The sequence below is a fragment of the Orcinus orca genome, chromosome 14 (assembly GCF_937001465.1).
Source record: "Orcinus orca chromosome 14, mOrcOrc1.1, whole genome shotgun sequence".
Classification (NCBI taxonomy): domain Eukaryota; kingdom Metazoa; phylum Chordata; class Mammalia; order Artiodactyla; family Delphinidae; genus Orcinus; species Orcinus orca.
In genome coordinates, this window is record NC_064572.1 from 78,949,711 (window position 1) to 78,974,535 (window position 24,825).

The following is a 24,825-nucleotide window of genomic DNA, read 5'->3' on the forward strand; positions in this document are numbered from 1 at the left end:
CTCCCCATGCTGACCCTCAGCTTCATCCCAGAGGGACAGTCCCCGCTAGAAAGAGCCACAGCGCTGCCCACCGTAGCTCTCCTGGCGTTTCGGAGGCTTCAGTGCAGCGAGGGTGACATTCCTGGCCAGAGCCCACCTGGCCTGTAGGATACACCCCTCTCCCTTCCCCAGCTGGCCTCACAGGCCTCCTGGGACCAGAAGGGATTAGTTTCCTGGAAAGAGATCTGAAACTGTGGAATTCTTCTGCCTTCAAGCCACAGAGGATGGACTGTGGTTACCGGGACTCCAGAGCCTTCTCAGTGTCTGAGGGCCCTTTTTCTTACGTGACGCATCAGACCTTACCTGTGGACTGGGGAGAGCCTTCTCTGGGGGTCTGCCTTTGAAATCGACTTCTCTGAACTGGAGGAGAAGGACCAATACCCTCAGATTCCACTGATGCAAATAGCAAATGTCCATTTGAGCAGCGGCTCTGCCCACCCTCCTGGCAGGTTTGAGTGTCAGGTCCCAACTTAAACCGGCCAACAGCTTCTTATTCCCTTCTTATTGGCAAAGGTGTCACTTCTCGGAGTCACTTGAGAGAAGGTTTGGTTGGAATCACTTAGTCTCTTCATGTCGAGCCAAAGACTGAGTTTAAACCCGTGGTCATTAAACCAGACGCGTTATTGACTCCCCTCGGGACTTTGAGTGTGGGCAGCTTCCCCAGAGCCCTCCTGCCAGCCAGCCGCAAGGAGTGAGAGTGCTGCAACTTCATGCACAGCTGGGCTGCCCCCAGACCCTGGAAGCCCCTCCCATCTGCTTAGGAGTGTGGCTGACAGGGAGCCCCGCTGGCTGATGGGAGGGCCCAGAAGGGGTGGGTGGTCTGAGGCCATGTTCTGCTTTGCCTCTGACCCCATCCTCTGGGAAGGTTTCCCAGATGACCCCTGCCCCCCAGCAATGATCCCCGCCTCTCTCTGAGCCCAGTGGCTCACTGCCCTGAGCTGCAAAATCTCCTATATAAGTTCTGTCTGCCTCTGCTGGAGGGTCATGGTGCCAGGTCAGCCCACGGCTAGGGTCACACCTCAGGGGACTCCTGGGAGATGGGGGTGGGTGACGGCAGCACAGGTGGCCCAGACACCCCACCACCTCCAACCGTACTTACTCTAGACCCACCCAACCTGGTGTAAATCCCCTCTCTGCTGCTTGTTGGCTGGGTGACCTTGGGCAAATGTCTTAACCTTGCTGAACCTCAGTTTCCTCAACTGTGAAATGAACATCATAATAGTATCCACCTCACAGAGCCAGAAGGAATATTGAATGAAAGAATGTGTTGGCCTCAATAGATGGAAACCGTTGCTACCCATTATATTAATTATACTGGTTTTAAATATTGGGCCTATAGAAACATTTCATTTGGTGGAGGAGAAAAGAAATTTGCTGATAAAAAAGTTTGAGAGCCATTGAGTTCCATCCATCCAACTCATTTTATACATCACCTGTAGCCAAGAGAGGCAAAGGAACTTTTCTGTGTGGATATGACCTTATTTATGTCTTACTGGAGAAAAAGTGCTTTGAGGTCAAGGACCACCCTGGCTTCACATTTTAACACCCCTCCCCGTGCATGTGCCCAACACCTAGCCGGGCCACTGCACGTGAGGGTGGGTCCTCCCTGGCTGAACTCCATGACAAAGTGTGCGTCTGAGTGCATACAGGTGGCAACTCGGGTGCCTTTCTGAGGTCCCAGAAATGGTTCTGTTTCTCCCCATGGCACGCCCACCCAGCGTCTCTGCGCTTTGCTGACTCACGGCAGGGTTAAGGCCACACCCTGGCATACTGTGTTTCATCTTGCTTACTAACAGATATATGCGGGGCACCAATTCTGTGCCAGGCACGGGGCCCTTCAAACCAAAACTGCCCCAGCCGTCAGGTCTCTTCCTGAAGCCAGTTCACCCGTGGCCTCGGTGGCTTGTCCTAATATTTGACTGCTTTGAAGTAGCCTGGAATCATTGATCCCCAAGAGACAGCTGCCAGGATTCGAAGCAAGTTCCCCAAGTCTCAGAAGCAAAAATGACCAACCCCCAATTGTCAAATCGTGAAGGGCCTGTAGGGCATCTCTGGAGCTGTTCCCTCCTGTTACAGAGGAGGAGATGGAGGCATGCAATGGCCAAGGGCAGAGGGCAGAGCAGAGCTCGGGACTTCTTCCCCAGCAGTGAGCATCCGTTCTGCAAAACGCGCAGCAGTTGCTCCAGAAGCCAGCGCTCTACTTGTCGCTCTTCTGATGTCTCGTTCATTGAGTTGTGTTGTTGTTGTTGTTGTTTTGCGGTACGCGGGCCTCTCACTGCTGTGGCCTCTCCCGTTGCGGAGCACAGGCTCCGGACGTGCAGGCTCCGCGGCCATGGCTCACGGGCCCAGCCGCTCCGCGGCACGTGGGATCCTCCCGGACCGGGGCACGAACCCGCGCCCCCTGCATCGGCAGGCGGACTCTCAACCCCTGCGCCACCAGGGAAGCCCTCGTTCATTGAGTTTTTAGTGTGGGGAGAGGGGGATTGTCCAGGGCAAAGTGGGATGGAAGGTGGGGCGAAGGTGCCGCCCCCCAGGATTGGCGACAGCAGCCCTCGGGAGATGCGCTCTGAGTCTGCAGGGTCGTGTAATGGGCTGTGCCTGCGCTTGGGTGTGCAGGCGGCATATACTGGCACAGCGGCCGCCCCCAACACACACACCTGAGGCCTCCCCCGCTCAGGGGCTAGGTGAAAGCCTGCAGAGAGGGCCAGAGAGGAGAGGACCAGGCTAGGGGAGAAAGGAAGAAGGAAAGAACTCAGGAATGGGGGCATTCAGAACACTGGGGAGATTTCATTCACCAGAGCCATGCCAGGCTGCTGTGGGCACCCCCTCCAGCCCCAGAATCAAACCCCCCAGAGACACCACCCGGTGGGCTTAATCAGCCCCCAAGTTACAGTTCAATAGCTGGGAAGAGAAAGCAAGCCTTTCAGATTTCAGCATCTTTAGGGGGAGAAAGATGTGCCTACATCCTGTGCTTTGGAGCCCACTCCTGGCAGTTTTCTCTGTTATCCCTGTAGTTGATTAAAGACCCACCTGGTGAGTAAAGAGCCGGCAGACGGTGAATGAAGCGGGGAGGGGAAGGGGTGGCCGGGCTGCCTCTGGCTGTCTCTGCACCTTCCCAAGGGGGCTGCTGCTCCTGGGTAGGACCAGAACCTCTTGGAACTGTCCCTTCGAACTTGAAACATTCAGGCCAGGCAGCTTAACTGGAAGGAGAACGAAATGACAGTGCTGACATCTATTGCACGCTTTCTGCTACCTGCCAGGATCCGGGCCAAATGCTTGACCCAAAGGCTTCATTGATTCATTCCTGGAGGAACAATTATTACTGACCATCCTCCTGATAACAGCCAGGCTGTACCAAGACCAGGGTCCCAGAGCTACAGCGGCAGATGTGGGAGTGGCACGCAGACCTACCAACGCCGAGGCCGTGCCGGTGTCACATCCCTCCCCTTGCCGCTGAGCCATCCGTCCACCTGCCCCTTTGCCTAGTCCAGACCCTTTCACACATGGCCTCGAGGCCGGGCAGGGGGCTGTCTCATGTCTGCCCTCTGGGGACGCAGCCCCCCACCCCAGTGGCTAAGGGACTGGGGCAGCTCCGAGGGGCTCCCTACACTGTGAGGCTGACACCTCCCACTCGGTTCTGACCGCAGTCCAGGACGCAGGGATGTCGTGATCCATGTTCTGCAGAGCGGGGCTCAGAGGAGCCACGTAGCCTTACGAGGTCACACGCGGTGTCCGTGGCAGAGCCCGAAATCTGACCCTGAGTCCCGGCTGGTTCACCACCTTTCAGCCCAGCCACCTTGCCAGACCGCCTGCCACGGTGCAGGGGCCCAGGACCAGGTGTGGGTAGGAGGGGCCCCCGAGGCCACCTGGCGCCCTGCCCCCTCCCTCACTGATACCTCCTCTCCTCTTCCTCCCTGCAGTCCCCAGTTTTCATCGCCCAAGTTGGCCGGGACCTGGTCTCCCAGACGGAGGAGAAGCTCCTTCAGAAACCCTGCAAAGAACTGTTTTCTGCCTGTGTGCAGTAAGTGCTCCGGCCGCCGGCCTCCCTCCCTGCTTCCCAGCCCGGGGCATCAGGCCCCTCCACCTCCCCTCGGGCTGCCACACAGTCACCAGGCAAGGGGCTGCCTCTAGCCTCCACCTGAGCGCTGGGCACCCGGGGCAGGTCTTCAGTGCCTGAGGGCCCAGCCAAGCCACCCAGCGCTTGTACAGTTCTCATGAAGGGAAAAGATACCAGGGTGCCAAGTCCAAAGAGAACATCTGCTTCAGATGGTGTCGAAAGCAAATAGCTCTCCAGGCTGTGGAGACAGAGGAATGTGCACGGATCTGACCCAGTCTGGGTGGTTTGGAAATCCTTCCCAGGTCCCCCCCACACCCACTCCTGCCCCCATCACTGCCACCCACCAGCGCTGCTGCAGGAGCTGGGCTGCAGGCTGCCCTCTCAGCCACACCCCATCACCTTGTTGCAGGCTGTACGGCAACCATAATGGGACGTGAGACAAGTCAGTGGGTGTGGGGCGAGCCGTGCACCCATTAAGCGCCACCATGAAGGCTTAGGCAGCTAGGCTCACACCCGTTCCTGCGCCCACACACGCACCCTCCCTGTAGGCTGACGTGCAGCCGCACGAACATACGTACGTGCCAAGATCACAGCTGGCGTGACGGCACCGTGTTCAGACTCTGCACCCCAGACATTAGTTGAGCGCCTGCTGTGTGCCTGGCACGATGCTGCATAGGGGAGGCCTTGCGAGCAAGAACCCAGTCCTGCCTCCACGGCGTATTGCCAGCGCCCCATGCGCTCACCATGGGAAGAGCTGGGACATTCAGGGGCGCCAACGTGGGGCCCAGCCCTGTGGCAGGTGCTGGAGAGGGCCCACCGTGAGCAGAAACAAGCCTGGTTGCTGCCCTCCTGGAGATGTCCGAGGGTCAGCTCTGACGGCGGGTGAGGTCCCTGGGCTGCCCCCTGACCTTGAGGGAGTGGCCGTCCTGGCCCCCGACGCCAGCCCCTGTTCAGGTTTGGCAGGGCACAGCCTCCAACGAGCCCCAGCTCTGCGTGTCGCCTCCCTTCCCCGGGTCCCAAGTGTCTGGGCTCGATTGGTCAGCGTGGCCGCTTTTTAAAGGGAAGAAGCCCAGTTCAGAGCCCTCCAGGGCCTGGCCTAGAGCCTGGCCCACAGCAGGTGACCAGTAAATTCTGCTGCGGGATTGAAAACCTCCCAGGGTCTTCTCTGGTCCCGACCAAATCTAGGGCCTGCGCCCCTCTGCCCCTTCCCAAGACACCCAATCCCTCCATTGCACATAGTTAAATATTCCTCTGTTCTCATCTCAGCTCCTGTCCCTTCTTCAGAGAGATCTCCCGGACACCCCCCGGGACCTCGCTTACCCCACTTCACGATAACATGCCCCAGGGGTCGTTTATTTGTTTGTTATTTGCCGTGTGTGTCCCCCATCATGCTCCCTACTGTATCCCAGAACTAGAGCAAACCCCCAAGGCAACTACTTACTAAAGGTTTGCAGGGTCAGTCAATCTCAAACAACCTTTGTAGAATGGTGGAGCCTCTCTCCACTCCTGCTGCATCTGTTGGAGGCCCCTGTGTATTTGCATTTCCAAAGTCTGGAAGTGGATGAGGCCAGGCTATAAGCTGCTGGTTATGGCTCTGCCCACCTGCTCCAAGGTCAGGGTTGTAAAATGTTCATCTGTTTGTTCCCTCTGAGCTAGGTCTGTCCACGACTACCTGAGGGGAGAACCCTTCCACGAGTACCTGGACGGCATGTATTTTGATCGGTTTCTCCAGTGGAAGTGGTTGGAAAGGTGAGTGCTCCCTGGGCACAGCCCCCCAACACACACACACACACACACACACACACACACACACACACGAGTGTGTGCCATTGTGTGTGTGCGTGTGTGTGTGTGTGTGTGCGCGCGGGGGGTATTGGTTTTTCACCTAAGTCCTGTAGAAGTCTGTTACGTCCCATGGGCCCATGGTTCAGATAAAATTCAGCGTTCTCTGCCTGTTAATTAAGTTCTTGTGTATTCTAGAAATGCTGTATGCTTATTAACATCACACACACACACGCTCGTGCAGACACACGCATACACTCAGCCTCCTGTTCTTACTTTTTGGGGTCACCGTCTTTGGGAATTCTTTCTCTGCCAGCAAATAAAGAGCTGCCATATTCTTTTTTTTTTCTTTTTTAACATCTTTATTGGGGTATAATTGCTCTACAACGGTGTGTTAGCTTCTGCTTTATAACAAAGTGAATCAGTTACACATATACATATGTTCCCATATCTCTTCCCTCTTGCGTCTCCCTCCCTCCCACCCTCCCTATCCCACCCCTCCAGGCGGTCACAAAGCACTGAGCTGATCTCCCTGGGCTACGCGGCTGCTTCCCACTAGCTATCTACCTTACGTTTGGTAGTGTATATATGTCCATGCCTCTCTCCCGCTTTGTCACAGCTTACCCTTCCCCCTCCCCATATCCTCAAGTCCATTCTCCAGTAGGTCTGTGTCTTTATTCCTGTCTTACCCCTAGGTTCTTCATGACATTTTTGTTTTCTTAAATTCCATATATATGTGTTAGCATACGGTATTTGTCTTTCTCTTTCTGACTTACTTCACTCTGTACAACAGACTCTAGGCCTATCCACCTCATTACAAATAGCTCAATTTCGTTTCTTTTTATGGCTGAGTAATATTCCATTGTATATATGTGCCACATCTTCTGTATCCATTCATCTGATGATGGGAGCTGCCATGTTCTTAGAAAGATTTGCACATCCCTCATGTAACCCAGCCCCCTATTGATGGACATGGAGGTTTCCCTCAATTTTGTGTGCAGCCTTCCCGAAGTAGTGAATAACTTTGTACATACATCTTTATTTTTGCAAATACATCCATAGAAATTCCTAGCAGATGGGAATTCCCTGGCGGTCCAGTGGTTAGAACTCGGTGCTTTCACTGCTGGGGTCTGGGTTCAAGCCCTGGTCGGGGAACTAAGATCCCTCAAGCCACTCAGCGTGGCCACAAAAGAAAAAAGAAAGAAAGAAATTCCTAGCAGAGGAATTCCAGGGGCAAGGTTTTCCGCTGAGGGACTGCTAGATTGCCCCCCCAAACTGCTGCCCGATTCCCAGTCCTGCCGGCGCCCGGGCGCTCGCTTGTCCTCAGATTCAGCAACACTCTTCTTCGTGCGTGAGAGCCGGGTTTCCTTCTTGTTTATCTCTTCACCTCTAATCACAGGTGAGACCGAGCATCTTTTCATGTGTTCCATTTGCCACCTTATTCTCTGCAAAGTGCTCTCACACACACGGTGATGACTTGGCCAGGCAGAGGTGACCTCCGTGTGACTGACAAGGAAAGAGAGGCAGGGAGGATGTGGCTTGCTGGGTCACCCGGCAGGGATTAGTGCAGCCAAGGAGGGGACCCTGGCCCAGGACCCCCAGAGCGGTGCTCTGCCCACCACAGCGTCCCAGGATTTGCAGGAGAGGGCAATGCTTACATTAAATCCATGCTGGGTCAGCTGGTAGGTGAGGGTGGGAGTTTCCCCTCCCACTGCCCAAGGTTCCTGTGCCCCAGGGGCCTGGCACTCACTGCCATCTGGGTATCTGGGCCGTGGTCAGAAAGCAAGGAGCCCTTCTGCTCCTGCATGTATATCGGCATCTGTGCTGGCCAAGTCCCCTGCAGACGCTTAGGACACATACCTGTGGGACATGAACCCCCGAAAAGCCGAATTCACAGCACTCCCTGCCCACTTCAGGAAGCCCTGAGGAAACATCCTGCCCTGTAGCCTCTGGGGGACGTCTCTCTCCACCCTGATCCATGGGGGTGACAGAGAGAGCAGTGGACGGTCTTCTCTGTTGGTGCACTGCCTGCCACTGGCCGCCTTGCCCATGTACGTCATGCCTCCAGGAGATGGAAAAGCCAAGCGTGGGCCACCAGGGGCCCACAGCCTGGGTCTGAGTCCCAGCTCTGCCTCCTCCCTAGGGGCTGGGGGAGGGATGCTCTCCACATCTTGGTTTCCTCACCTGTAATGTGGGGATAATAACACTGCTTGCCTTATAGGCATGGGGTGAGGGTGAGGTGAGATAGCACCGCACACATCAACAAAGCCAGCCTTTGGGCCTTGGGAAGTAAACTGCTGAATGTAATTGTTGGGATGAGTCGTCACTGAGCACATTGGCATCACCATTGCCGTCTCCTACCCCTTCTGATATTGGAGGGAGCAGCTGACCCTTGCGGAGGACAGTCTGGTGGGGAGGTATTCATCTTGCCCCACCTGCCACTCTGGAGCCCTGGGCTGTGTAACACAACCCCACCTTCCTGGGGTGGCAGAGTCAGGACACCGAAAGTGGGCTCTGCAGCAGGCTTCCTGGACTCCACTTCCAACCCAGCTACTTACCAGCCGTGACCTTGGGCATCTCATTTCACCTCTCAACGCCTAAGCGTTCTCATCTGCAGAATGAGGACAGTAATAGTCTCACCTCCTGAGGCTGGTGTGAGGATTACATGAGTCTATGTATAAGCTGCTTCAAGCAATGGGGATTGTTACCATAGAGACCCCCAGAAGGGGCTGTGTCCTTTATCCCAAGAGTTCTAATAATGACATCTGACACTCAGCAGCTAACAAAAAGCCTTCAGATGCATATACCCTTTTACTGAAGATGCAAGGTTCAGAGAGGTTGATGGGTTGGCCCTGGGTCACACAGCAATGGCCTGGCAAGGGTGGAGCCTGAAGCCCAGGTCCCTCACTCAAGTCCTTCACTCTTAGCCCACCCAGCACTCCTGTTCCAATGGAAGCCTTTAGCTGTGGCCACTGGCTTTCACTTTACGTGTCAGTACCAAACACATGAGATGGAGAAATGGACTTTTAAAATCTGCGTGCTGACTTCAAAGAAGTTATGCCCTTTTGAGGGCGTTAAGCTGTTGAAGCCAGCAGGGCAGGACCCTGGCCTAGAAATGCCCTAAATGACTGACAGCACCCCGCCTTCCCCCCCCTCCCTTTTTTTTTCTTGCTAAAAGGATCATGGCCTGTTGGTGCTGTACTGTTGAAATATTAAAGGGATATTTTTCCCTCCCAAGGTTAACCAAGAAATTCCTCGGAAATTGTATTACATTCATTTCCCCCAGCAGAGGAGCTCTGCGGTAATGTCGACCGACTGTTTGTTCTCCGCGTATCGTAAACTGTTAGGCCTGGACGCCTTCATGTGGTTTCGAGGGCAGCTGGAAGAAACGCTTCCCAGGGCCACATGGCAGATGCAGGCGCATGGCAGGTTTGCTCTAGGCCGGCTACTCATGTGTAAGATGCAGAGCAAGGGGGAGTTCTGCCCAGGGGCAGTCTGGGCCCCGCTTCCTAAAGAAACACCGGAGAAGAGAGAGTGAGTCACAGCACGTGAATTCGAGACAGGCGTGCCAGGGAGTGCTCCGGAGGTTTCAGGGCTGTCCTAAGAGAACAGAGTGGTGCCGAAGCTGTGATTTCTGGTGAATCCCAAATCCTCTTCAGGACCCAGCAGCGAGAAGAGTTTCCACGGAAGATTCATTCAACAGCTGCTGAGCGACCAGAGGCTCACTGCTCTTTCTCGAGCAAAACCAGTTCTTTGGCCCAATTCAGTCTCACACCAATCCTCGCCCTGGTTAAGACTCTTGGGGTGGGGTTGGGGGATGCTCAAAAATAGCCCTAGAGGGGCTTCCCTGGTGGCGCAGTGGTTGAGAGTCCGCCTGCCGATGCAGGGGACACGGGTTCGTGCCCCGGTCCGGGAAGATCCCACATGCCGCGGAGCGGCTAGGCCCGTGAGCCATGGCCGCTGACCCTGCGTGTCCGGAACCTGTGCTCCGCAACGGGAGAGGCCACAACAGTGAGAGGCCCGCGTACCACAAAAAAAAAAAAAAAAATAGTCCTAGAGAGCCAAGAACCAATTTTAACGTCGTAAACGCTGCTTGTTCTTATCCGTGAATCAACTGATGAACATTTAGGTTGTTTCCATGTCTTGGCTATTGTGAATAATTCTGCCATGAATGTAGGAGTAAAATATTTAACGTTTATAAATGGACCATTACTCAGCCTGAAAAAGAAGGAAGTCCTGCCATTTATGACAACGTGGATGGACCTGGAGGTCGTTGTGCTAAAGTGAAATAAGCCAGACACAAAAAACGAGCACTGCATGGCCTCACTTACATGTGGGGTCTAAGATATTCAGACCCATAGAAGTAGAGAGCAGAGTGGTGGCTGTCAGGGGTGGGGAGGGCTTGGAGAAATGGGAGATGTTGGTCCAGGGCACAAGGTTTCAGTTATGCAAGATGAGTACGTTCTGGGGATCTCCTTTACAACATGGGGACAGTAGTTAACGGTACTGTATTATTTACTTAAAATTTGCTGAGTGGGTAGACCTTAAGTGTTCTTGGAAGAAAGGAAGGAAGGAAGAAAGTACGGAAAAAAGGGAGGGAGGGGGGAATGTTAATTTTGTGAGGTGACAGAATGTTAATTAGCTTGATTGGGTAATCATTTCACAATGTATACATATATCAAAACATCAAGTTGTACACTCTTGGTCAATTATACCTCACTAAAGCCGAAAAGAAGAGGGGGAAAACCTGATTTTCCTTAGCCAAACAGGCCAGCGATGAAAAAGCACACACTGTCTGCAAGGTGGAGTCCTTTGCTGCAACTAAATGGCCATTTACTTATTTACCCCACAAGTCCCATCCTTGGCTCCCGATCAGAGGCTTGTCTCATTAGACATTATGAATGGCTTTGGTGGGACTTCCCTGGTGGCGCAGTGGTTGAGAATCTGCCTGCCAATGCAGGAGACACGGGTTCGAGCCCTGGTCGGGAAAGATCCCACATGCCGCGGAGCAACTAAGCCCATATGCCATACCAACTGAGCCTGCAATCTAGAGCCCGCGTGCCACAACTACTGAGCCTGCGTGCCACAACTACTGAAGGCCACGCACCTAGAGCCCATGCTCTGCAACGAGAGAAGCCCGCGCACCGCAACGAAGAGTAGCCCCCTGCTCGCCGCAACTAGAGAAAGCCCGTGCGCAGCAGTGAAGACCCAACGCAGCCAAAAATAAATAAATATTTTTTAAAGAATGGCTTTGGCTAATTAAAATGGGGAGTCGGGAGACACAAAAAGATTAGTCATAAATACGGCTTTTGGCAGACAGGATCTTCTCGTGTTCTGGGGCTCAGGGGGGTTACATATAGCACAGCGCCCTCGGTGGCGGGAAGCCTGGGAACTGCCGTGAGAGAGTAACCAGACTGGACCTGGGGACCAGCAGTCTCTGCCCACAGGAGGCCGGGTCTTCCCGGGGCAAGTCTGCAGGAAGGAAGAGCTCGGGCGCCCCAGGACGGGAGGTGCAGCCGTCCTGCCCTCCTGCCGTCCTGCCTGCAGGTGTGGGAGAGAGGGCTGCGGTTTCCTTTGTGGCCTCCGTGGGACACCAAGCCTCTGTGGCTCCTGGCCCCCTCCCCTCTCCCTGCACGGAGGACACAGCTTCCTCCTGAGTTTAGCCGCATGATTTGCATTTGGGAGAGAGAGGGGAACCACAGGGAAAGTGTGGTGAAGCAGCCTCCGCTCAGCTCTTCCCTCCCAGTGCCGTCCTGAGGGCGGCAGCCTGGGATTTGAACACCCGGCCCCAGCCCCAGAGCAAGTCCTCGAGGGTCCCGTCTGCAGCGATGGTTCCAGGGGTCCCCGGGGCCTGGTCTGGCCGTTTGTGCCTGGCGCTGGCTCTTTTCAATGCTGCCCTTGTCTGTTTCTTCTGGATTCTGCATCTTAATACTACCAGTCCCATGTTGGATTTTTGCTTTTTTCCAGGCAACCGGTAACCAAAAACACTTTCAGGCAGTACCGAGTACTAGGAAAAGGGGGCTTTGGGGAGGTAAGTGAATATCCACGTATTCATGAAAAGTTTCTGGACTCTGGTCACCTTTTCTGTCCCTTCGGGCTTGGCCTGAAGTGTTCTAAGCATGGCTTCTGAGCGAATGGCTTGGTCACGTGCCCCCGATGGAGAAGGAGGGTGAGGCCGGGGCCTTGAGAAGGTCTGCTGTGTCTGAGGTGAGGAAGGAGGGTGTGTGTGGCAGGGCAGCTGAGCTGGAGCCAGCCTCAGGCAGGAGTCACGTCTGGAGAGGAGAAACGGGCCCTCTTGATTGTGTTTGGAGGGAGAAGGGAGGGCGTGAGGGGCTGAAGCATCCTGGCCACACCATGCTGTTAGTATGCGCTGTTGTACTTAATCTGATCTTCCCAAGCCTTTTTATTCCCACTTTAGAGATGAGGAAAGCTGAAGTTCACAATGGTTAGGTGACCCAGGCAAGGTCACACAGCTGAATAGGGGCAGAACTAAGACCAGACCCAAATGCCCTGGTTTCCATTCCTCTGAATTATACAGTCTGGGTTCGCAGGGGTCTCCCATCCCTCCCCTCCGAAACAAGCCTCTCCTACCAGCAGCTGGTGCTTGCAAGTCCCCGGTTATCAATGGCTACATCTGGCTGGAAGCTTGGGACAGAGCAGATCTAGTTGCCCCTGAGACAGGAACAGTTCTTTAGGCCTCAGCCAGCCATCTAAACGTTGGTGTAAGTGGCTGATTCTGCACCTCCAAGGGCTAGGATCTGCCTAAGGTGCCGCCAAAGCCAGATCTCAAAGGCAGGGCCCTGGGAGCAGTGGGTCCACGGCCAGGCATCCTCCAAGCCCCAGAGACACAGCATCCTGGCCTTGAGGGAGCTTCACACTGGCCCTGTTTCACGTGCCGTGTGCCCTTGGCTTCCTTCTTGCCCCTCAGGTCTGTGCCTGCCAGGTTCGGGCCACGGGTAAAATGTATGCCTGCAAGCGCCTGGAGAAGAAGAGGATCAAAAAGCGGAAAGGGGAGTCCATGGCACTGAATGAGAAGCAGATCCTGGAGAAGGTCAACAGTCGGTTTGTGGTGAGTGTCAGGGCCCCAGGGACAGGCCCCCTCCTGGTGACTGGGACTTCTGTCCCTTAAGTGTGACAGGTCCCCATCCCCCAGGGCATGGGATGCAGTGGGGGGGGGGCTGCAGAAAGGAGCCCGACACTCTCTCCATCACGAGGCACCTGGGGGTCAGTTGGGGCTGACAGTGGTCACCAAGCTAGCCTGGCTCCCCTCTGGGCGTGAGACCAGGCTTCTCTGAGCGCCTCCGTGGACGAAAGAGGCCCACGCGGGGCCCAACCAAGGAGCTTTGTTTCCACAGACCCCGGTAGGCTGGTTTCATCACAGGAGACCGAAGTGTCAGGATCCTAGAGAGGCCCATCTGGTTTATATTCGTGTGTTACTGCATCCAGGCTAGGCTCTGCTGCGGTAACAAATCAACCCCAACTTGAAGTAGCTGAAAATGGCAAAGGCTGTCCTTTTTCTCACCCCAAATCCCATCAGATCAGACCACCTTCCTTCATCTTCCAGCCACACCCTTCCCGGGAGTGTGGAGAGTGAGTGCTGGGGGCTCTGCACTGCCTCGGCTGCAGTGACACCCCTCACTTCCACCCACAGTCCTCAGCCAGAACCGGTCATGGCCAGGGACCAGCCAACCGCAGGGGAGGCTGGGAAATGTGGAGGAGGACTTGGGTATTTGGCCCGCTCTCAGTGTCACTGCCACTTGTTATCATAAAAAATAATATATGCTCCGGTAAAAAGTCAAACAGCACAGATGGGCGCAAAGTAAACATAAAAGCCTCCCTCTCTAAGTAACCATTCCAGACGTGTTTGATTCATGTACAGATTTTATTACTTTTAGCCAACGCGATCTTACTACAAATCTTAGGCTGCAGTGTTTTCCCCCTTAAATTGTAGAGCTTTTCCTACAACAGACCAACAGCTGCACCTCTTTTTTTTTTTTTTTTGCACCTCTTTTTTAAAGCTGTGCACCGTTCCCCAGATGCACAGGGAAGAGCTAGGCCACGACCTGTGCAGCCCGTCCCCACGATAGAAGTTGTTCCTGGTTTTGAAGCCACCGCAACGAATAAGGCTACCGTGTCCTTCCTTCAGCATCCCTTTGGCATATTTCTGTGAGGGTGTCCGCGGGATGGACTCCTAGTGGAGGAATTGCTGTGTCAGAGGGTGTGAGCACGGCCCCCAGTTTCACTCCCACCAGCTCTGCGTGAGGGCGGGCCACGCCATCCACGTGGTGCTGCTGTCATCCCCCAGAGTGGGCTGGGCTTTACGAGGTGATACCCAAAGGGGGCAGAAGTTTTAACCACCTGATGCACACGCATGCTTTTGTGACGTAAAAATGCAGACACCGTCCTGTTGGGACCCCGGAAAGGTGCTGGCCTGCCCCTTCCGGCTTTGCCCCCTCACCTAGAACCACTGAATCTGATGGAGGGGCAGCAGCAGGGGCACCAGTAGGCTGTCAGGGCGCAGGGGGTGGCGTGAAGCTGCTGCAGCTCCTGCACCCTAGCCCTCCCGCCCAGCTTCAAGGCCCGAGAGGAGGAGTGGACATGGTCAGAGGGTCCCCGGAACCCCACCGCAGGGCTGTCTTGTGCTCCCAGGTCAACCTGGCCTACGCCTACGAGACCAAGGATGCGCTGTGCTTGGTACTGACCATCATGAACGGGGGGGACCTGAAGTTCCACATCTACAACATGGGGAACCCGGGCTTCGAGGAGGAGCGTGCCCTGTTCTATGCGGCAGAGATCCTGTGCGGCCTGGAAGACCTCCACCGTGAGAACATCGTCTACAGGTGAGCGGCTCCCCTCCCACCGCCCCGCAACCCCGGTCCCCCCATCTGAGTCTGAGCAGGTGAGGCTGACCCTTCCATGCCCTGGACTGGACGCTCGACCCCACCCTGGGAGTCGAGGCCCGGGCATTGCCCTTGAGTCAGACGGACTCCTGCCCAGGAACCGAGTAAGGGAGGGAGGCCAAGTGTTCCCTCAAGACTTGATGAGGTTGGGCCACTGTTCCCTTCCCAACCAGTGCCTGCGAAGCTCAGTGGAGCCTGGTGGCCTGATCCGGAACAAACCCCAGGAAGACGTTAGTAGGATCACCACCGCAGCAGGCATCAGAATGGACCCCGTTCCCTCCCACACCATCCAGCTTTTTAGGACCAGGTGTCCAGGTTCTGTGCGCAGTGGCCCTCAGACTCTTCTCACAGGCCTCCTCACAGAATTTTGAAAATCTGTGTGCCCGCATACATTTTAAGTAGACATCTGAAATTGTCCATCATATGTTAAAAGAGTGGCTAATATTGATATTTTGAAATGGAGCTAAAGTGACATCACATTTCTAAAGGTATCCAGTGGAATCTGATTGCTGGAGCAAATTGATTTCCACCATCGTGCAGCTAAAAAAGTGCATGAAAACTCCTTAATGGTGAGGAGTTTTCTATCATTTTCTTCTCTACTCCCCTCCACCCCGACAGAATAGTTATTATAATGTAATATTTTTTTTGCATAAAAGTTATCGATTAGCATTCCACTCTGAAATATGTGGATGTATGTAAGATTTTTTAAAAATTTCCTTTGACCATAAGGCTCTAAGTGTTAAGATAATATATTCTGTTGAGTTGACCTTATAATTATTATTACTAGATCCCACCTCTAATTGGGATCTATGGTGACTGGCTCCAGAGCCATAGTCACATTTAGGAGTGGAGAGGAACCTGCTCTCCTTCTGTCAACTGAAGCCACCAGCACGTGGGGGACCCCCGCCCCCCAGCCGCTGGGAACACACACCCCAGTTTGAAGACCTTTGCCATGGGGCTCTTGTCGGAGATTATCTTGGGAGCCCGAGAAGGTTTTGAAAGCAAGAGGAATGGTCTTGATGACGTGCCCTTCCCCCCACACCATCTCCCAATTTATGCTTTTGTTTTGTTTTCATTCAAGTGGGAAGAGAGTCAGAAAATGTTCCCTGAGGGTTGAAAAAAGAATCCTCCACTTGATTGCTTTTCTCTTAAGAAAAGAAAAAAGGCATCCCTCCAAATTCTAGCCCTTCTTCTATGGAGGAAGGGAACCATGGTGCCTCCCCGGCCCCGACCACTTGCCAGAGCCTCTCTGGGGGTGTGGGTTTGTGCCCACTAGCCAGCTGTCTTTCCAACCCGGTGGTCGGTGGGGGCTGATTAATTGCAGTGATGACTCCTGCCCCTATTTGGAATGGTTAACACACCAAAAGCATGCAAGTTAACAACAGCAACAGAAGTATGTTGTAATAAATAACTACATGCAAACACCAGTTATCACTTTGTGACGCTGCACCACTGGATCTGGGCACAGGAACTGCTCCCCACGAGGAGAGCTGCCCTCCGTTTGATGAACAAAGCCAGTTGGTTGAGAACCGAATCCTCGATCTGGATGCCATGTATGTCTGCCCGATGGCTTAACTGAGTTGCACACACTATCCTGTTATTCTTTAACTCGTGGAGAAAACCTTTTATTAATAAAACCAGGGCTTCCCTGGTGGCGCAGTGGTTAAGAATCCACCTGCCAATGCAGGGGACACGGGTTCGAGCCCTGGTCCGGGAAGATCCCACATGCCGCGGAGCAACTAAGCCCGTGCACCACAGCTACTGAGCCTGCGCTCTAGAGCCCGTGCTCCGCAACAAGAGAAGCCACTGCAATGAGTGGCCCGCGCACCGCAACAAAGAGTAGCCCCCACTCGCCGCAACTAGAGAAAGCCTGCACGCAGCACAACGAAGACCCAATGCGGCCAAAAATTAATTAATTAATAAATTAATTAATAAAATAAAATAAAAACAGACACTTCTCCTGCCTCCCCCCGCCCCAGTGGGAGTGGAGAGGTTCCCTTTCACATGAGCACGATCATTTCATCAAAGAGAAGAGAGACGTTAGGGACAGGAGGAGGTGGCTGTGTCTACAGCCGTGCCTTCTGGCGGTGCTCTCTCCCAGGCTGTGGCTCAGCTGGAGTTGGGAGATGTGCCAGGCTTCTGGGGGCCCCCTCCCAAAGCGGGTGTTTGTCCTGGAGGTTACTGTTCTCTCCCTTACAATCCTCTGCCCCAATTCTGCGGCTGGTTCTTTGTCCTCAATAACTTCTCTTCTTTCATTCCCAGACCCTGCTCTGCCTTCAAGGCATCCTGAGACCTCAGGGTCTTCTCAGGCCTGGAGGAGTCTGTCACCACTCCAGCCAGAAGTGTTCTTAGCCCTGGGGCCATCAGTGTGTGGACAGGTGCCAGGACTAGCCTTTGCCTAACTTCCTTTTCAGTCACTCTCCAGGGTCAGGAAGGCACCTATGGCAAAAAGCAGCATTTGTTTTAAATTCCTGGAGGGAGAGAAGTTAGCACAAGATTGCCTTGACCCAGAGAGAGACCAGACCTCCTGAGCCCAGAGTCGGGAAGGAAACACTCAGGCCGGGTTGGCCCAAGGGGGTCCACCCAGATGCTGGTGTGCCCTTGCCTCCCAGAACAGCCACACTCACTTGCTGGTGATCTTTCCCTTTCAGAGATTTGAAACCTGAAAATATCCTGTTAGACGATTACGGTAAGTCAGGCAGCGGCCCGGGGATCCTTCTCCTGCTCTGCAGCTGAGGTGAGCGTCACAACCCAAAGGGAGCAGGGGTTCCCCCAGCGGAGACTCAGAGACACTGACCCGGGGTCCACGGGAGGGCAGAGGGCGTGGACAGAGCTCCCACCCGGCAAAGAAGCAGTGTGGGTCAGCCGAGAGGGAGGAGAGGGAGAGAGCGAGCAGTGAGTGAGGAGTCGAGAATTCCAGAGGCTCTGGGCCAGTACTTAACTCTCACACAGCTTCCCTGCACCTCATCTTCCTTGTCTGTGAAATAGAAACAGTGGGTCCTGCCCTGCCTGCTTCAGATGGTGGAGGGTGGTGGTGAGGTTCTGACAAGATAGCTTGAGGAGAAGTTGTTTTATCAACTGTAGCCAGCTATAAATGTGTTGGGCGTTATTACTTGTCTGTCACCTTGTTATTTTCTTGTGTGTTTGCACACACATGCACGGATAACAGGAGCCACCACAGCAGCCCCTCATGACTCTTCAGCCTCTCACGCCTGGGAAGGGGTTGTCACATCTTCTATCTAACTAGATCTTCTCATCTCTACAGAGGGGGCAGGGCTGACACCCCTGTGCCCATTTTACAGATGATAAGATTGAGGCTCAGAGGAGCCAACCTGCCAAGGTCACTCACCCAGCAATATCAGTGGGGAGTTGAGACCAGAAACCAGTTCTCCCTGCCAGCACGCCCCAGACATCAGGCAGCCCCAGGCTGATGGGAGAGAGAGAGGGAGGGAGGGAGGGAGGTTGTTCGTGACCCAGCGAAGAGGTTTGATTGTGACACTGTCGTGTGGCAGAGCAGGCAGAGGGCTCAGGGCCCACTGCCCCTCTTTGGATGCGCCCAGTGCCCGCAGGGGTTCTTGCTGGTTCCAGAACTGTGCCCACCACTGATTTGTGGCCCAATGGCTGGAATCTGTGTGCTCTCTCCCCTGCCCCCTACCTTTGTCAGGGGCCACTGAGCCAGGGGAATCCACTCAGCTGCAGCCTAGCGGGGTCTCTGGCGTTGGGCCTTGCTGAGGTCCAGGCTGGGAAGGAGGGTAGTGTTCCTCCCTGCAGGGTCAGATGAGGCCACGACCCTGCCAGCCGGGCCACTAGGAGAGACAGCACTGAGGCGAGCTCTCAGCACCACGTTGTCTCTGCCTTTGGGGGTCGGTCCTGGTCCAGGAGCTCCAATGCCTCCCCACAGTCTCTGCTAAGCCTGGGTGGCAGTGTCTCCAAAGGGAGAAAACAACCCCCAAAGACCAACAAGGCAGCACAGGGAGTTGCTTCCCAAATTGCTTTATGATTTTTCCCCTTAAGCAAATTGTTACAAAATGTCAGGAGACTCTTACATTTTCCCATGAAGCAATCCCAGAATCAGGCCAAGGCATTTTAAACTTTGTGACATCAGCCTTCCAAGAAGCCCATTAGGGCATTTTATGAGGCAGGTCTGTAATCGTCTAACCAAATCCAGGCATCCTTTTCATCGTTAAGTTTTTCTCCAAAAAAGTAATACTTTACCCCTGTCCTCTGACACCTGGACTCTCCCAAGGGTCTGCAGTCACCCTGCCATGGCAGGTTCAGTACCACTCTTTCTAGGACAGATGAAATGCCAGGGGCCCATGGCAAGTCTGGGGCCCTGCCCAGGGTAGACCAGATGTCCACATGACCATCCCAGGGACCTATTGGCTCTGTTGTCCTCCCTCAGGCCACATTAGGATCTCGGACCTGGGCCTAGCTGTGAAGATCCCGGAGGGAGACCTGATCCGCGGCCGGGTGGGCACTGTCGGCTACATGGGTAAGTGTAGGCGTGGCCTCTCACTAAGCCCCACCCTCAGAGCCACTGGCCTCCTTGTGCAACTAGAAGTAGTCATGCTGGGAGGTGGGAGGTCTTAGCCAGGGTTCGGGGAGCATTGGGGCACCAGGGCGCAACTTGACTTCACTGAGCTCTGCAGCTCCCACCCCTAGCCCCAGCTACATCTCTTGGAGGGCAAGCCCCTCCCAAGGTCAGTGGCAGAGCTGACAAACAGAGCTGCCTGGGGGTGGGTGGAGTAGGGGTCTGCTGAGTTGGCAGACAGCCTTTCAGGGTGACCTCGAGAGGGGGGAGATCATTAGGAAGGGTCCAGAAAGGAGAGGAGCACCCCACCTACTGTGTCACAAGTACCATTCTAAGGAGAGACCAGCCTCGGGCTCCCTGCGCTGCATCCCCTGAGCCTTCTCTGAGACCATCATCCCAGGAGCTACGGGGAAGAGCCCCAGAGCTACACCGACCCCTGGAATGCTCCTGCCAATAAGGGATATTCCCTGGGCTTCCTTCTGCACACCTCCCACTCATAAGCCCACTCACACCAGGAGGCAGAGGACTCCTGAAAGCTCTGGGGGTGTGGGAACTTTGTTTTCCTCTACCGGGCTGTTGCCAGCGACACATGCTTAGGGTTCTAGACTTGGTCTCTGGTGCTCGAGGGTCCTTTTCAGGTTGCACGACATTGGAGGACCTCTGGGGTGTGTATCTGTGTGTATGTTGGGGGTATGTTTACCCATGTGAATGCTGAGGGATGGATGGACAGATGATAGGTGGATAGATAAATAGATAGATGACAGATAGATGGATGATGGATGGATGGATGGATTAATAAATGGGTGGATAGATGGATGGGTGGGTGGATAGATAAATGGGTGGATGCATGATAGATGGGTGATGGATAGATAGGTCCATCTGTGCACCATTGTGTGTGTCTGCCTGTGCATCTGCGTCTTCTCCTCTTGCACAGAGTGTCTGCACAGCACATAGTGTTGTGTGCATACCAGCACATATGTGGATGCATTTGCCTCCCTGGATGAATGTGGCCTGCCTGATGACCTGAAACTATCTTTTTTGCATTTCTATGGTGAATCTATAATTCATTTTATCAAAATGTTAGAGAAGCTATTTGAATTCCAGCTAAATTTAAAATCGTTTTACTTCGGGTGGACACACCATTCATTGTAACAAATATGTGTGCAGCACCTACTGTGTGTCAGGCGTCGTACCTGTCACCGGGCACAGCAGGGAATAAGGTGGCTCACTGTCTAGTGGGGGAGACATCAAGGGAACAGGTTGTTTCCATCCACTGTGGTCAGGCTTCTGAAGCCACAATCAGAGTCCTGGGAGCACAGCAAAGAGCAACCAGGGCAGGCTCCCAGGAAGAGGTGGTATTTACAGCAGTTGGTGGGCCAGGGTTGGCAGAGGGAAGAGGTCTGAGCCATCAAGCTCCAGGCCTTCTGTGAGCAGCAGCATCACTCCTGGCTGCAGGACGTCCCGAGGCCCCGTTGACATCGCAGTCCTGGCCCCGTCTGCCCGGGCTCTGACCTGCCACCAGCTGTCTCTCACCTCTCCTCGCTTCCCTGCTCTGCCCCCAGCTCCAGAGGTCCTGAACAACCAGAGGTACGGCCTGAGCCCCGACTACTGGGGTCTGGGCTGCCTCATCTACGAGATGATCGAGGGCCAGTCGCCCTTCCGCGGCCGCAAGGAGAAGGTGAAGAGGGAGGAGGTGGACCGCCGGGTCCTGGAGACCGAGGAGGTATATTCGCACAAGTTCTCCGAGGAGGCCAAGTGCATCTGCAAAATGGTGAGCTCCCGGTGAGCCAGACGCTGCCCCGGGTCTGCTGTCCAGTGCTGGCTCCCCTCCCGGCCCTTAGCCGAGAACAGCAAATGGGCTGAAGGGGACAGGGTCGGGGCATGCTAGGGTGTGGGCGATGAAGCCACCAGGCCGGAGGAGCAGGCTGTGGACTGGGGTGGGCGGTGAAGGCTTCCAGGAGGGAGCCTGGGGTGGAGCAGGGCGGCTCTGTGATAAGGGAGGGGGCTGCGTGACAATGGGAGACACCCTCACGTCCAGCTCTGTGGGGGAAGCCAGCATGGGGAGAAAGGAGCTGATCCCGGCTCGCCCCCAAGACACAGAGGGATCCAGGCAGCCCCTACCCTTGACCTTGGGCCTCCTGCTGTCTCTCCAGCTCTGGACCCCTGGGTGCTGACTTGAGGTGGCAGGTGGTGTGGGTGGTGATAGTTTCTTATACTCGAGTTTTCCACCCACTATATGGAATGTTGGTCACACTTGCTGGGGCCCTGCGTGACAGCATCCATGGACAGTGAACTTGACCCGGCCACAGGCAGGGCGCACTCGGGGAATGACCTCTAGACAGGCTGGGTGGACGGGGCCAGACTTGGGGGCTGGAAGCCAGATAGAGGAAGGAGTGACAGGAGCCATCAAAAGTGGAGCTGGGGGACTTCCCTGGCGGTCCAGTGGTTAAGACTTTGCCTGCCGGTGCAGGGGGTGCGGGTTCGATCCCTGGTCGAGGAGCTAGGATCCCACATGCCTCGCGGCCAGAAAACCAAAACATGAAACAGAAACAATGTTGTAACAAATTCAATGAAGACTTCAGAAATGGTCCACATCAAAAAAAAATCTTAAAGAAAAAAAAAGTGAGGGCTTCCCTGGTGGCGCAGTGGTTGAGAGTCCGCCTGCCGATGCAGGGGACACGGGTTCATGCCCCGGTCCGGGAAGGTCCCACATGCCACGGAGCGGCTGGGCCCGTGAGCCATGGCCTCTGAGCCTGCGCGTCCGGAGCCTGTGCTCCGCAACGGGAGAGGCCACAACAGTGAGAGGCCCGTGTACCACAAAAAAAAAAAAAAAAAAAAAAGTGGAGCTGGAGAGAGTCCGCCCCTGGACCGCGGCCCTTCCTCTCGGCCCAGGTGGGCCCACTTCCTTTCCTGCCTGGCTCGTAGGCTCCCAAGGCCCACCTGTGCCCCCCAGGGCCCTCCTCCCTCTGGTGCTAGCCCAGCTGTGCTAGCACCTCCACTGCAGGCAGCTGCCCTCTTATACCAGCCACTCGGGGACAGGAGGGGCCTGAGAGCTTGGCTCTGGGCACCGGGGATCCACAGATCCCCTTCCTCTCCCTGCAGCGCGCTGCGCCTGGAGCAGCGGACAGGCCGGCGGACCCTCAGATCTGAATCATGGGCGTAAACCAGGCTAGAGTGCAGAGAAGGGCAGGCCTGGAGAGCTGATGAAAAGTAGCAGAGTTTCTGCTTCTAGAAAACCTGAGGCTGCACTGCTAGGGGCCCAGAAACCATCTGGCATAGTTCCCACCCCCAGAAGGCCACCCTCCTGCAGCCGTCCGCCTGCTGCCTGACCGCTTCCTCTTACCAGCCTCAGTCTGACGTCACAGAGGCATGGGAAGAAGGATTTGGGCTAGAGCTGCCATCTGACCGCTTCCAAAGGAAGAGGAACCATAGATCTGCCACTGGCATGTGTGAGAGACAGTGAGGGAGGTGTGGTGTGTACACAAGCAAACACACGCCCGGACCACAGGCCTGGGCCAGCCTGTAGCTGGGGGACCTCCGAGAAAACAGGTAGTCACGGCAGCCAGAGCTGGGGTCGGGGGGCAAGAGGAGCAGGGCAGCAAAAGGCAGGTACGTGGAAATGTGGGGTCCTAGGGATGATTGACAACCGGGGGCTGGGGGGTGCCAAGGATACTTGGTTAGGTCACAGTCAGGTATCTGTCCAGAGGGAACTAACTGGACAAGGGAAGAAGGAGGTCACAGCATCACCAAATGTCCCAGGTCAGGGAATTCAGAGAAGCAGGTCTTGAGAAACGCCCAGCAGCAGCATGGGGTGTGCTGAGAGGACAGAGAGGCACAGAGCGCCCCCTCCCTGCCCACAGTCATCGGCTTTGGCGCCCGGCTTTGGGGCCCCAGGACCGGGGGCACTGCTGTTCCTCTGCTGTCCCCTGGTGGCCACTGAAGGAAAGGTAGCATCTGAGCCTGGGGCTCCAGGCAGACCTGGGTCCGTAGGTGTACGTGTCAAGCCAAGGTCTCCTGTCTCTCTCAGCTAGAAGAACCTTTGGAGCTCTCTGGCCTTCCTCTGCCTCCTTACCCTGGGGTCTTGGAATTCTGGTCTTGGGCTTCTTCTGAGCCCTTAACCACAGCCCATCTGGTCTGGCAGCCAGGCTGCCACCACCAAGGGACACCAGCTCAGGACACAGCAGGGCCTGACCGTAAGGAGACCATGGAGGCCCGGGGCAGCTCCAGCCCCACCTGCCGAGGAAAGTCTCTCTACAAACAGCAAGGAAGCTGGTCCCTGGCCCCCAGATTCTGTCCCTCATTCCATCTTGGCAGCCACAAGACCCTCTTCACTGCCCCTGGTGTCCAGAAATGCATGTATCTCATTGCCTTGTCCCCTGGGTCCAGTCGTACCTAGGCCCAGACCTCAGCCCCCACCTTTCTCAGGCCCCTGCTGAGTCCCAGCACTGGTTCTTCCCCACTGGCCCTGTAGCCCTCTCAGTCTCACCGGTCCTTCCAGCCCATTGCTAGTCTTCCTCCTCCAGGAAGCCCTCTCTGCCTGCCCCATCCACCTCAGCTCACACCATCTCTCCCTCTCACTTCTGGTTTATACTGATATTACATGTGTAAACTCTCTACCTGATGCCCAGGTTGCAGACAGGCAGCATGTAGATGGGTGTTTATTTCAGCCTGCATAGTGTCTTAGAGAGAGGTGAATAGTGGGTTACTTGCCAAGATTTTTAAATGGGGCAAATTCACGTAAAAACCTGGATTTTCTGGCTTCTCAAAAAAAGCAGAAGCCCTGGACACTGGCCAGCATCCCTGCCTGGCAGGAGCTGACGGGCATCCTGGCACGGCCCGCCCAGCCCAGCCCACCCCTCACCTTATTGCTCTCACTTGTGCCATCTGTCTGGCCAGCCCCTGCAGGCTTTGGGGTCTGCAGCCTCTTGGGATTACTCAGAGCAGAGCAAAGCCCCAGGAGAAGAGCAGCTGAGGCTCTGAGCCACCAGCCCAATGGGCAAAACACTCTTGGGTGGTCGGTGGACCGAAGGGTGACATTGTGAGTGGCTCTCTCACGGCTTAGTCCCTTCAAGGCTGTGACCTGGTGCTTGCCCCACTGCCACCTTTCATTCCTTAGTTTTGGGGGGTGGGCAGTCCCAGCAAGCCTCCCCTCCAGACTCTGGGCCCCAGGAGGCCCCCCTGGCCGCTGGCTCTCAGGGCAGCCATAAATGTGGATTAAATGAACACATGCAGAGGGCACCAGGGTATTGGTAAAGGAAAGGGCTGGACTCCCTCCAAGGCGCAGACCACCCACTTTGATTTTAGTCTCAAAGCAGACACTTAGTAGATTCCAGCTGCGTATACGGTGCAGTGCTCAGTGGGGTGGGGACACTGGGACTGTGGGGAGGGACTGATGCCCTGCGGTCACGTGGCGGCCCTGCCCCATCTTCAGCCGGGGCCTGCCCCTCCCCTTCCCCCCTTCCTCTCTTTCATTCACACCTTCCTCCCGTCCAGCTGTCTCTGCTCCTGCAGCCCTT

The 24,825-nt window shown here is 55.2% G+C and overlaps 1 protein-coding gene across 5 annotated transcripts in view; it reads left to right on the forward strand.

Annotated features, from left to right (window-relative positions):
• The window catches only part of GRK5 (G protein-coupled receptor kinase 5), a 225,128-nt gene that overhangs the window by 190,350 nt on the left and 9,953 nt on the right, over nt 1-24,825 (forward strand). For all 5 annotated transcript variants that reach the window (XM_033420926.2, XM_033420925.2, XM_012531617.3 and 2 more), the window contains 8 exons: nt 3,960-4,060; nt 5,753-5,845; nt 11,846-11,909; nt 12,807-12,947; nt 14,528-14,718; nt 17,430-17,467; nt 19,181-19,270; nt 20,872-21,080. In XM_033420926.2, the coding sequence (XP_033276817.1) occupies nt 3,960-4,060; nt 5,753-5,845; nt 11,846-11,909; nt 12,807-12,947; nt 14,528-14,718; nt 17,430-17,467; nt 19,181-19,270; nt 20,872-21,080 (927 nt within the window). The remainder of the gene's footprint in view (nt 1-3,959; nt 4,061-5,752; nt 5,846-11,845; nt 11,910-12,806; nt 12,948-14,527; nt 14,719-17,429; nt 17,468-19,180; nt 19,271-20,871; nt 21,081-24,825) is intronic.